This window comes from Panthera leo, chromosome A2 (assembly GCF_018350215.1).
Source record: "Panthera leo isolate Ple1 chromosome A2, P.leo_Ple1_pat1.1, whole genome shotgun sequence".
NCBI lineage: Eukaryota > Metazoa > Chordata > Mammalia > Carnivora > Felidae > Panthera > Panthera leo.
This window is the reverse complement of record NC_056680.1, coordinates 59,109,765-59,123,645: the sequence shown is the minus strand read 5'-3', so window position 1 is coordinate 59,123,645 and position 13,881 is coordinate 59,109,765. Positions and strand designations below refer to the sequence as shown.

The window sequence follows — 13,881 nt, the reverse complement described above, 5'->3', positions numbered from 1 at the left end:
AGTGCTGGTGTGGCTGCATCTTCTGATTATAACGGGTTCCCCACTGAAAATAATGTTGACTGTTTTTCTGACTTGCTCTCCATTATTAGGGAAATCTTTTTAGTTCCTAGTTAAAGGTTTATGATTTTTGAAAATCAACAATGATGAGTTTTATCGACTGCCTTGTTTGGCATCAGTGAAGATCACGCGGTTCGCCTCTGGCTCTCTGATGTGGCAAATCATACTGACAGCTGCCTAACCGTGACTCACGTGGAACCCTGCACAAGCCCTAGTCATCTGGAATTCAGGGGCTGGTATTTTACTCAGGGGTTCTACGCCCACTTCACTCGCTGAAGACGAAACGCTCTTTTCTTGTGTGTAGTACCGCTGGCAGGCTGACTGAAGGTTCTGGAGCCAGTTGGCCTTGGGTGCCATCCCCGGTGCGGCCATCCATCAGCTGTGCAGCCCCGTCAAGTCAATCTCTCTGTGCCTCAGCTTCTTCATCCAGAAAGTGGAGCATCAGCACTTACATCTCATAGGGTTGCTGTGAGCAGTACATCAGAACAATGTTGGGTATATGAGCTTCGATGAACTGTTACGCTTCGGTCAGGCGTAGCTCTGGGGTATGCTAACTGAATGCCTCTTATTTGAAATGTGGCTGGTGATTAGCTATTTGTTCATGGTTTGCCGTTCTTTCAAATACTGCCTGGATCTTTACTTCATTAGGTACTGGGCTGTAATGGCAATCCTCACCATGAAGCTACGACCGCTGCCTGTGTCCTAAGCACACATACGTATGTTTTCCAGGGACATACAGATGAAGCTACAATCAGAATGCAATGATGAAGCAGTAGAGCGTACCCTGGAAACACTGAGAGGGCCAGTGCCAAGAGATCTCGAAAAAGGTTTGGGATAATCTAGCAGCCATAATGCAGTCATCATAGCCCTTATGAAACTGTCCATAGAGGATTAGTCAGGGGCCCATCAGGGCCCCAGGAACACTCTAGGTATAACACCCAGAGGGATTCCACGCAGACGGTGGGGTACACCAGTGACAGCACACTAACGAGCAACCACCTAAGTTGGCACAGCAGGTAGGCACCACCACCCCAGAATCCAGAAGAGGGACAATGCCCAGGAGCCAGAACTATATCAGGGTCAAGGGCTGCCCAGCAAGAACTGGGACCGCGGGGGAAACACAGCCATTGTCATAAAACTCCTACCAAAGCAGAGCGTGAGCAAGGTCCTGGTTCCTCCTTCCTCCATCCACCTAATCCCCTGCCAATGCTCCTGCTGGCCAACCTAGGCTAGGAGTCTAGGAAAGACAGTCCTGAGGTCGTGAAAGTCAAACTGGCAAGCTGGAAAGGAGGACTCTAATGGTTCACATGAAAAGGCTGTCCAGGAGCTCCCAGGGTAACAGAGAAACGGGGGACAGAATACGCCTCCATGTACCATCCAGAGTTCAGGACCACCAGACCACACACATCTGGCCTTGGCTCCCAGGGCCTGGCTCCCACCCCTGCCCGCTGAACTCCAAAAGCCAGTGGACTGGAGCCACATACACACGAAGTCCTGCCACTGTTTTCCTTATTTTGCTCCAATAAAAACTAAATGAATGTACAGAAGCACATGCTGTGATGAGCAAGACATACATGCTACTGAACTAACCACTGGGTCCTCTAATCAGCACTGGGCTAAGTGTTTTACTTAGAATCCTTTACCATAAGAATCGTCACGGGTAATCCACACAACCACCTGGAGAGGCAGGTCCTGTACTGTCCCTCGAAACAGAGGAGGAGGCTGCAGCCGAGGGGTCAGACACCTGCCCAAAGCCACTGCAACCAGAGGAACAGATCTCAACCCCATCCCTGACCCCCATGGTGGTGCTCCGATCCCTAACCACTTAGCGCTGTCACAAGTCGCCGCACATGGCGGCACGGATATAGCACAGCTCTCCAAAGTGTGGCAAAGCCAATCACATCTTCTATGCTGCACAAAGGCCCCTCCTCACAAGGATCAGGAACCTGCCAGAGAGGGTTTTCGGCAGGCTGCCAGGGTCAGACTTCCATGCTCACTTGACAGCAAGGTGAGAGGACCTGCAGGGGGAACAGGCGTCTACCAAGGAGACAGAAGGGGAGGGAGACACCCGCTCCAGAAGGGAACAGCACAGGGCACGCTCTGTAAAGGTAACAGAAACAAAACAAGGGACAGCAGCTAGTCAGTAGAGGGCAGGCCTGTACGACCAGGACTGAGAAGAGCCTCATCACCAGCTCACCACCGGGTGCAGGATACCTCAACTCCCAGCCTATTCGGGGACAGGGGTCACATTTCACCACCACCACCACCACCACCACCACCACCACCACCATCACCACCACAGGAAGTCCGCTGCCCTCAAGCCCCTTTATCTGCTTCAGATCTCCGGCCATACCAGCTCTTCAAACCATCGCTCTAGTCCAGGAAGCAAACGGAACCTGGGCCCCAAGGGATGGGCGCTGCCCTGCCCACAAGTGTACTGCCAGAAGGCTCCCTCTCCGAAGAGCTGGTCAAACGCGCTGTGCTTACGCTAACCTGCACGGTCTAACCCTGGGTAGGTGAAGGTCAGTGGTGCAGAGGGTACTACCATGGACAGCTGAAGCAAAATCATCCTAAGGACAAGACCAGGTGGCCTCCCTCCCCATACCCCCCCCCGCCGTCTGCAATCCACTTTGCTCCCCCATCACGGGCCACGCCAGCCACCCTGGGCGCCTACATGGAGCCTACGGGGTGTAAAACAGCCCCAAGTGATCCTGACACACATTCTCCCACACCACCAGGGAGCGTTTACTCCAGCCGCAGTCCAGACTCCCCATCCACCCTGCCGGGGGCCTTCATGACGCTCAAGTTCACAATCCACTCTTGCAGGTCCAGTGTCTGCGTGAATGTTCCCAGAATTCTCTTCTAGAAAACAGGCTGTAACTGAGGCATGTCCTCAGTTAACGGCCAGCCCGCGCTGGGGCCTTTCTCCCGTCTTCCCTTAGTGTGGCTCTCCTGCTCTCAGCATGGCAGCGCGGGAAGAAATGGAAGGAGCCTAGTGACTCCAACGCCTAAAAATTTTTGCTTTAATGTGGGGGGGGAAATGTGTGTACATGTATTATAAAAAACAGATTTTTGACTTAATTTCAGAGCTCAAACCAACCCAATTAATCAAACATTCCAGTGGCACAGACTGACCAGTGGCAGCAAGCACAGCATCTCACCTGGCCGTCCACCCGCACGCCCATCTTCCAATGTGGGACGAGCTGGCTGTGCTGAAGGAGCCACAGAGGGCCCCACCCCGTGCTGCCAGGCCCTCACCTGTTCCTTACTGCTTCCATCACCCCCTTCTGGGAAGGGAGACCAGTTCCAGACTCCATGTCTCGGTTTACAGGTAAAGCAGCTGGGGAGCTCGCCCAAATGCCCCAGGTGTAACCCCCCCCCCCAAAGCCTCCACTGGTGTGCTCCATCCTGGCAGAATAGCTGTTCCACTTCCCACGACTTAAACTGGGAGTCGATATTTATTAATTACATAATTAATGTATTTTCAAGTACAAAAAACAAAAATGGTGAAAATGATTTAAAAACCCATAATCTTAATACTCAAGAAAAACCACTATCCATGCAAGGATATATGTTTGCTCTACCATTTGTGTTTCTATGCAAATACATGCACAAAATGTGTCTGTCAAAGACACACTCGGCTTTTCTTACAAACACGGACTTACCAAACCTATGCACGTGTGCTTTGCTGGCATAATAATTATGAGCTATAAATATTTAGTAGTACACAGCTCCACACTGAGCAGCAGCTGACACGTGGGCCCTTACGTAGATCCCTGGATACTTCCCTGAGAAAAGTCCCAAAATAGTTATTTCATGATTGAACGTTACGCAGATCTTTTGGCTCTCGAAAACAGTATCAAATGACCGTCCAAAAATGTCACACTGCATCCCCAGTGAGGCTCTCCCCAGCACAGCCCGGGGACGCGTTCCTCGCGCCCCCGTGTGGGCTCTGGGTGTCCTCGCCTCCGAGTACCGAGCACACCCCTCTGACGACGAAGGGGACGCCTCCTCGTGTCAGCTGCCTTCTGCACAGCGCTTGCTCAGGTCCCCTACCCCTTTTCCTAAGGATGCTTCATCTTTCTTATTTCATGCTGTGTCTCTTCATTCAAAACCTTTCCACGTCCGCGGATCTCCAAGGCCTGTGCCTCTGCTCTGCTCTGGGCATCTGTGCCCCATGAGGAGCGTGCTCCCCAGGGAGAGTGGCGTGGCGGCCCGGGCATGAGGCCGGCTGCTGAGAAGTGTCTACCTTAGAGAGCTACCGTGAAGATCAAACGCGAGCTGAACCACAGAAACCACAAAGCTGAGAACAAAGTAGGCACTGGCTATCTGAACAGCTTTCCATGCCTTTCAAATTCCTTAAAGCCCTCGTCTTCGTTCTTTATCCTGCACGGAACCTTAGTGTTTCTTCCCAAAAGGCCGTCACTCGTTTGCCATAATTGGAAGAACCATATTGACGCGCACAAAGAAGAACGGCCACAGGCCTGTTTATCAACGTGCGTCCCTCTGTGTCCTGGCCTAAGGCCACGGCTCCACCACGGTTTTCATGGCTGCAGCTTGTGAGGCATCTCCAGGCAGAGGGCACATCCTCCAGGTCAGTGTCCCACGTGTCCTCAGGAACCTCTGCCCCTAGGTTCCTACACAAGTGCTCTGAAATCTCCGCGGGATTTCAGATAGAATTGTGTTAAAGCCTGCAGGAAGAGTCTGCCTGACTGCTGTAAAGGCGGCTTTCTCTTGAGCACTCCACTGCTGTTAGCAAATCTTGATGGCTCCATCAAAACAGCTCCAGCATTTACCCACTTCTTCCTGCCAGCAGCCACCATCTGCCCTGCTGGGGACAGCAAGGAACCCCTACCTGCTCTCCTTGACCCTTGACCTTAGGGTTTACTTTCACCAGAGCAGCTGGAATGATCCTTTTAAAAATATGTCACTTTCAGAAGGCGCCTGGGTGGCTCAATCGGTTAAGCGTCTGACTTCAGCTCAGGTCATGATTTTACAGTTTGTGGGTTCGAGCCCCGCATCGGGCTCTGTGCTGACAGCTCCGAGCCTGGAGCTTACTTCAGATTCTGTGTCTCCCTCTCTCTCTGCCCCTCCCCGTTTGCGCTCTGTCTCTATCTCAAATACAAACATTTAAAAAAATGGTTTTTAATAAGTAAATAAAAAGGTGTCACTTTTCTAATTATGTCTTCATGTTTCCCCATCCGACTGTGAGCAAAAGACAAAGTTCCAGCACAGCCCCAAGCAGCCTGGCCTCCCACCTGCTCTCTGATCACTTCCGAAAAGTGAGCCTCCTCAGAGGCCTTTCCACTGAGAGCACCCTCCAGCCTCAGGCTGGCAGGGGCTGTCCCTTTGTCCACATCTACCCACACGGCTATTTCCCTTCCTCCCCTCCATCAAGGGTCTCCTCCTCTGTTGAGGCCTCTGTCTACCCTATTTGAAAACTGCAAACCAACACAGACCCCTTTCCTTGTTTTATTCACATTTACCGTTTGAGTTACTGTTTTTGTTTATCCAAAACTCCCTTCAACTCCACCCCCACCCCCAACTCCCACATCAGAATGCACGCAGTGATGCCCATGTTATTCACCTGTCCCTGCATGGCAGGCACCAAGGACGTGTATCAAAAGGAAGGAGTCACCACATTTGAGAACATCATCTTTTCTCTGAGTCAAGTTTTGTTGTCTTCTTCTCTTCCTCCTCCTTTATGTCCTGCCCACTCACAAGATTTCCCCCTGGTTGCTCTGGAATTTTTGTCACTACTGTGAATGTGGTATTTTCTCCACTGTATTTCCTAACTAGCCACATCGGACACTTCTCATCGTTACATGTTTATGTTATAAGCAGTTACTTACATGTCTTTAAACCAAAGAGTTTATTAAGTTTTCCTTTGTTTTCCAAGTAATTTTTACTTTCTATTCTACCCCACTATGGTCAAAAACATGTACTACCAAATTAGGTTCTTTCCCCTAAAGACTTTACGGCTTTCCTAATTTGTTCAGTTTAATTTTGATAAATATCCCATGGTTATGGAGTAGGACCTACGAAATCAACTTTATTAACCCCATTGTAAATATCTTTCATATCTGTATTGTTTTGTGCTTAATTTGCAAATAATGAGCTAAATTACCCATTTTCCAATATTGGTAGGTTTTCATTTACCCAGTTCTAGATTTCCACCACTTTTTACTTTATCTTATTTGGTATTATAAGTTTCATATAAATATTCACATAATGGTTATTCATATAACCATTATATTCATATATAAATATTCACAAAAATGTTATAAATCTTAGTCTCGCTGTTGATTACACATGTGAACAGCAGCCAACAAAAGGGAAAGTCTTCTCTACCCCAATTGCTTTGAATTCTACGCTTCTGATATTTATGATTAACCCCTGCTTTGTGATGGTTTTATCCGGTCTTAATTTTAAGCTTCCTAAATATTCCCATCCAGGGTGTGCCACCTCTAGACAACCCGTGATAGAGATTTTCGCCTTTTGACTCTGGTCAAAAAAAAGTTAGGGCAGTCACGTGCATTTACATTTTTACTGCCACACAGACACGGTTTTGCTGTTTACTGCCTCTTCTGTTAAGTGCTATACATTCTTTCCTTTCCCCAACCTCAGAGACCAGAAAAACACACATCCATTAGTAGTCCTGATGTCGGTTGCATTAAAAAAAAAGTTTGTTTTGCTATCAGCTTCAAGAATGAAAGTTTCTCTTTACTTTTTATATTTTTATATTTGGCAGGGGACCACAATACTAAAGATACAGAAAATGGCGCAATTTTACTTTCTGTACACAATAGCAACCCAATGGGAATAGTCTTGAATTTCAGACCCTATACCTTATTTTTCCAATCATTCAGATTGCACATTTTCTAAGAATCAATATGCACACTCTGCACTTAACTACACTGACAACGATGACCCCCAACGGTGTTTAAATGGCTTAACTCCACTGAGTCCTGTTTCCCTGCAACTTCTCTTAAGACTTATTATTTTTTTGTTTCTTTATTTTTGAGAGACAGAGAGAGACAGAGCACGAGCAGAGGAGGGGCAGAGAGAGAGGGAGACACAGAATCTGACACAGATTCCAAGCTCTGAGCTGTCAGCACAGAGCCTGACAGAGGGCTCGAACTCACGGACCATGAGATCATGACCTAAGCCGAAGTTGGACGCCCAACCAACTGAGCCACCCAGGCGCCCCACATCTCTTAGACTTATTACACAATAATCATTGAATCCTGAAAGCCAAAAAGCTCCCAAACCCACATTTCCCCCTCTAAATCTGGTGCCAAACAATTATTTAGTGGCTAACATCTGACATGAACTCACAGAAATATATTTAACTGAAAAGAGCTGACATATTAACTAGGCATGTTAAAAAATATAGAACAGATGTACCTTATTACCGTTTAAAAGGTAAAATATTCCAAGTCCAAACCTCAGCCAGCACAGGTTAACATACATGAAGATATTCCCTGGCCCTTTCTGCTGGGAAGGCCTAGGCACAATGACACCCAGGTAGCAATGAGCAACAACCACAAAGAGTGCCCTGACCTTGGTTTCTGAAACCATTTTCCAATAAAAGGAGAAGTGGCTGAAAACTGGGCTGGGGCAGGGAAAATACAAGACGGTGCCATAAGTTAGGGAAATGCCCCTGAAAAAAAAAAAAAACAGGGCATGTTGAAACAGCACAAGAATCCTGGGGCACCTGGGCGGCTCAGTGGGTTAAGCGTCCGATTTCGGCTCAGGTCATGAACTCGCAGTTCGTGGATTCAAGCCCTGGTCGGGCTCTGTGCTGACAGCTTGGAGCCTGGAGCCTGGAGCCTGCTTTGGATTCTGTGCCTCCCTCTCTCTGCCCCCCTCAAAAATAAATAAAGATCACACTGTCTCTGTCTCACTCTCTCAAAAATAAAGATCAAAGAAAGAAAGAAAGAGAAAAAAAGAGAAAGAAAGAAAGAAAGAAAGAAAGAAAGAAAAAGAAAGAAAGGAAGGAAGGAAGGAAGGAAGGAAGGAAGGAAGGGCACAAGAATCCAACTGAAAGAGCTGCCAGGAGCCAGAGCTGGAGCAATCTGAGCAGCAAATAAATACTGATAATACTGATTATTGTCCAGTACTCCTCACAATAACCTAAAGGATAATAAACACTTCTGAGTCCACACTAATGTAACCAAAACATAAATGAGGGAGAAGAGACCGCTTTCCCTTAGAGAAGTACAGGGATGAGGGAGAAAGAAAATCACCACTAGAACACCACAGTATCAAAGTCCACCCTTAAGCGCTGAATGAGGGGAGGCTTAAGGAGAAACAGGATATTTGTATGAGCGCAGGAGCAGATTAACCTTGCCCAAGGACAAGTCTGGCCTTTGCCTCTCGATCCTGAAAAGAAATCGCAAGGTCCCTGGAAGGTCCAGCCTGGTAAGTGTGTCTACCTGGGAGCCCTCAGGCACTTCAGACAGTCTACCGATGTGATTTATGGTGGAGGTCTCGGGTCGCAGAGTCAGCTCAACCTTCGGAGGGGCTGGAGACTATCAGCCACATGGACAGGCACCCATCTGTGCAATCGAGACACGATCAACGTGTGGATATGAAGGCCCAGGTGAGCTCCCCTGGTTGGCAATACTTTGTCACACAATGGGAGAAGTCAGCACTGTCTGCAAACAGGACAGACTGCCCACCAGAGGTCTGGGACCTCCAGAAGGAAGAACACCTAATCACTTGCAAGGGAGTTACGCCACCCGCCAACAACTGACCCACTGGATCAAAGCTCGATTAGATCCAGCCTCTAGATGGGATCACTGATTTATAGGAACCACAGAAGACAGAGGAACCGGTTAATCTCCAGCACAGTGGTACAACCAGCCAAATCTAGACTGGCCAACTCCGCGGGACAAACCACCCAGATTCTCCCACAAGCACACGGGACAAAAATGGAGGGAGAAACCTACAGATGACAAAGAACATTAAGAAACATATCAACCAATAGTAATATGAGGCTTACTTGGAATGCAATTCAAGCAAATAGCTATAAAAATCATTTACAACGTTTGAGACAACTGAAAATTTGAACACTTGCTAAATATTAAGGAAATACTGTTAATTTTTAAAGAAGTGATAACATCATATGGGTTTGCTTTTTAAGTGTCATTGTTTAAAAGATAATGTGGAACTATTTAAAAAATTAAAAATAAGTAAAACCACCTCTACAGATAAAAACAATTAAAAATAAAAGTACCTCCACAGATGCCACCCAAAAGCAATGCAGTCAATGTAACATGTACCATACACCTGAATGTTCAGTGTCCTTTGTCCTTCAAGTGGAGGTTACCGATCGGGTTAAACAGAGGCATCTGCTTCCCTTCACTGACTCTGCCTAGCAGGTGCTAGATTCTTTCACTCTATGGACGTCCTCTACCACCACATACTTTCTTCTATTATCTCTACAAGTGCCATAGGGACAGTGTGTGACCGCTGTGGAGGTAACCCTTCCCCAGTCACAGGGAACAGGGCCACGAACAACATTCGCTGTAGGGCACTATCTGCTTTAAGAAAACGGATTAACAGAAAATAGAGAGTGATTTTAAAGAAGCCAAGATATTAAGAAAGATACAAACTGTACTGCTAACCCTACATACTCTTTGATATTCTTCAAATAAATTTTAGACAAAGAGACACATGAAACACTCGAAAAACGGTACTAGAAGTCGTCGCTGTTTCCTTTACAGAAGGATTTACCAGTTTCTTCACGCACGGCATCCCGCCATTCCATTCTCTAGACGGACAACAGACAGATGCACGAGGCCACAAATTAACAGGTCTTGTCTGGTCCACTCAAGTGTTTTTTAAAAATTCGACAAAGTTGCTGACATTTTAAAATTACAAGATTTTAACAGAACGCTGAACTACGCATCCACAATGCCACATGCCACCCAAGGGCTGGCTCCGCAAAACCCTGCTCCTGGGACAGCAGCAGCCCCGTCCCCAGGCTGTTCCCAATGCCACGGTCAGGGGCCAGTTGCCATCTGGCAGCAGGTTCCCACCTCTGCTCTTCTGACCCTTGGCCTGGCTGTTCTTTACCTTAGCGGCCTACTAGGCAACAGACACTGGCGTCTGCAACCGCTAACTCTCGCACAGCCTTTTCAGGTCAGCAAGACATCTCCAGATGGATGCTGGAAATTTTGCGGTATCTTCTGGAGTTCACATAAAGGGCATTTTGAACGTAAAAGTAACACAAAGAACACAGAAATGCCTATTCGTGTGTTTCTTCTCATTAAGGCCCAGGGTGACTCAGAGCCCTCACTCCCCCAGCACACACAGCCTCACCTGCGATGCTCCCAGCTCCTTTCTGCTTTTTTTTCTTGGCTAGTTGAATGGCTCGGGAATCAGTTCTTGCTGAGCCCCCACTTTCCTGGGACCAAAGAAAAGTGTGTCAGTCACTTGTTCCAAATGGCAAAAGAAGGGTAGCAAGGAAACTATGGAAATGTACTAAGTCTGCCTCCTGAACAGAGTAGAGTCCGATAATCTCTGAGGATCTCCAGCAAAGGTTCACCGAGAATCAAATGCTACATCCAATTACGGTGACAACTAAACAGAACGAGAGGTGGAACAATATACATGATTTTATTATCCAGAGAAGCAAAGTTTATTCCTCCAAAGTCTAAAACATATTAAAATATTTTACACAGAAACTGTTATAAAAGGAGTTACATACTTCTCTGCTGTCCGAAACAAATAACCAGCTTCCCTCGGTGGTTCAAGATTAATTAACTGCAGCACTTCTCAACATTTTCCAGAACATGCCACACGATACTTGTACGGCAGACCTAGGGAGGTCCTATTTCATATCCCCACTACAGAAGCCGCTCTGGTGGTGAGGCCTGACTCAAAAGTTATATACACCAAAACAGTAACTACATTACCGAATTCAGGAAGTTTACTGAGGGGGCCAAACAGTATTCAAATGGGACTTGGCTTCTATAAGTTTGTGAATGTGCTGATACGAAAAAGAGTTTAATACTTATCACTACAAGAAGAAAAAGAACAGCCCTCATCAGCTCGTGGCATACCTGTAACCCATTCACCACACACCATCTGTGCTCAGAGAATCGAGGCAGCCCAACGTCACACAGCTAGCGAGAAAATGAACAAGGAGTCAGGATCAAGGTCATGGCGGCTTCTCCTGCCTCCACCCACAGTTACAGCTCCGGAGATACCGTGGTACCAAGGATCTCCTATTTCCCAAGGCACCAAGGCCCTCTACACAGGCCTGGCCTCCCCACTGATCGCTGAGCCTTGGCCATCTCCCCTCCTGGCCCAGTCACCTGGTGGTTCAGCAACTGCTGTGGCCACTTAGGCAAAGGCTGGCAAGTATGGCCATGCCACCGCCAAGCAAGAGCCGTCAGAAAAGGTACGACTGACCGTGCTTCTCTCAGACTGAAAGGCTCCATGGTAGATGGGTTACCACATCCCTCACAATGGATTCTAATTCAAAGGATTTAATTTTTTTTTTTAAACTATGGTAAAATAGGATTTAACGTTTTGAACAACAGAAGTATCACCACCAAATTTAACCCATGCCACAAAGAAACCTATTTGATCATTCCCATCTGAGACTGAGGAAAAAAAAGAGACTCTCCCAAGAATCTTTAATTAAATTATTTTAAATTAAATTATATTAAATGTATTAACTGACATAAATATAATTAAAAGTATATTAACTGTGGAGCCTCACAACTGGAGAGGTCCTCTTATAACCCTCCAGAAACAGAAGCTCACAAACCACTCCTTTTCTTTCTTGTTAATTCTAATTTAAAAAAAAATTTTCTCTTTTGCATGGTTTTAAAGTTTCCATTAAACCCGATGTCATGATTCCTCTTCCTCTGGCCGTTAGGAAGTCTAAGGACCTCTTATCCCACAGAAAGCACAAAGGCAAGACATTTCAACGTTACGAAATACCTCATTTTTTTTTCCAGAAAAGAAACATCATCACAGAATCACAAAACTCAAAAGGACCTTAGAAATCATCTAGCCAAACCCCCTCATTTGAGAAATAAATGAGAATTTAAGGTTCAGACAGGATAAGTGATTTCCTCAAGGTCATAAAAACTAGTCAGTTCCAGACTCAAGATCAGAATTCAGATTTCCAGACTTGTAGTCCAGGGCTCCGTCTCTTTTCGCAAACCAGTAAGAAATGTCTGCACATGAACGATTAATCCAGAACATCCTCAAGACTGAGTGTAAGAGAAGCGAGTTACGCAGTGGTGACTGAATAGAGCACTTCATACCAAATAGAAGCTGCCGGTCCCCGCACTGAGCCCCGTGTCTCTCTGAGGACTGTGCTTGTCCGCAGGGCTGCAGAACGCCGACCGGGGCGCCCCTCGGCTCCGTTCCTGCTGCCTGACGGTGTCGGGGCCAGGAGGCGAGTCCGGTTCCACTTTGATTGGCGCCAGCAGCTCCGGGCCACTGGTGCTTCCTGGTGGGGGGCTCGGAGAGGTCAATGTGGTGGTGTTGTCTGCTAAATTACCTCCTGAGGTCAAAGCCTGTGGGTCCTGACTCAAGTTCTTCACAGGCACCGCTACCAGACAGCCTAAGGCTCCTGCACTTACAGTCTGTACATCATCCATACTGAAGCTGCTCTGCTGAAGAACTGTGGCTGCTGTCCCAAGAACGAGAGGGCCGTCCAGGCTTGGAGGAATGTCACTGTGGGCCACCAACACCAGCGGGTCCATGGACCCCAAGGAACTATTATTAGCAGGGAGGGTCCCTCCAAGAGAGGAGCTCACCGAAGTAACGTCAATAGTCAAGATTCCAGAGTTCAGCGCCTCATCTGAGGCCCCCGCGGCACTCCCACCGTCCCCAGGTGCATCAGAGAAGAGGGCCGCCAGGTCTATGTTGTTGAGCTCACTTTGGCCCGGGCTGCCGAGTTCACTGTTGTGTGTAAGAGAACTCGGAGCTCCAAGCTGAGGGAAGAGATCTGAAAGAGAAACGAATACTCTGGTTGTTATATGCCCTTTAGGAGATCATGAAGTTCTTTCTGAGCTTTGGATGTCATGCTAGCAAGCGACCCATCAAGGTAACACGTACACTTCCTGCACCTGCCGCCTGATGTATCGAAGGTGGCCACACACCAAAGAAAGGCACTGCTTGATAACCTTATCAGGCTTTTTACATACATTGTCTCAAATCCTTAAACCGACAGGGATTTCTGCAACCGGAAATAACTTGAGAGTCTACGTAATGTTTCGCGAAGTCACATCAACTGGTGACAGGAAGTGGCAAGACTTGAATTCACATCTTTCTGGCTTCAAACCCAATGCTCTTTCTGCTACACAACATGAACTGCCCTCAAGAGGACTGTAAAACCTTCCACGGAACACAAATCTTCAGAAGTCAAACATAAGCTGAACTCTGGCTCTGAGGTATTTTTGGAATCAGCTTGTGTCAGCTCATGTCTCATCAAAATCTAGCTACCACTCCAAAACAAATTGGAGTCATCGGAGGTTGATCAGAGGGAATAAAAACTGTTCTGCCTGGAGTGCTCTGGGATCAAGGCCCTGGCTCAAGGCCCCAGCTCTAGGGACTGCAGAGAACTTAGACATCAGCCACAGGGCACCCAGGAGCTACATTCCCTCCATGGGGCCTCTCCTGATGGGCTCCCCTCCTCCCCACCACCACTGTATTTCCAACCTCTATCACTCCTACCTCCCCCTAGGCCATGATCACCTGGAGGTGGGGAGTCTATCTGACCCACACGGTCCCTTCAGCACCAGGCACTGGTGCCTGGCTCCTAAATAGCATTTAATGATTATAGCAAAAATT

The 13,881-nt window shown here is 47.4% G+C and overlaps 1 protein-coding gene across 2 annotated transcripts in view; it reads right to left on the bottom strand.

Moving 5' to 3' along the window:
* The window catches only part of ZXDC (ZXD family zinc finger C), a 37,945-nt gene that overhangs the window by 11,193 nt on the left and 12,871 nt on the right, over positions 1-13,881 (bottom strand). The window contains exons 6-8 of one of the 2 annotated variants that reach the window (XM_042912732.1): positions 12,348-13,036; positions 11,130-11,192; positions 10,387-10,471 (exon numbers count right to left, since the gene is read on the bottom strand). In XM_042912732.1, coding sequence (XP_042768666.1) covers positions 10,387-10,471; positions 11,130-11,192; positions 12,348-13,036 — 837 coding nt within the window. The remainder of the gene's footprint in view (positions 1-10,386; positions 10,472-11,129; positions 11,193-12,347; positions 13,037-13,881) is intronic. The other variant, XM_042912741.1, reaches the window with a different exon arrangement.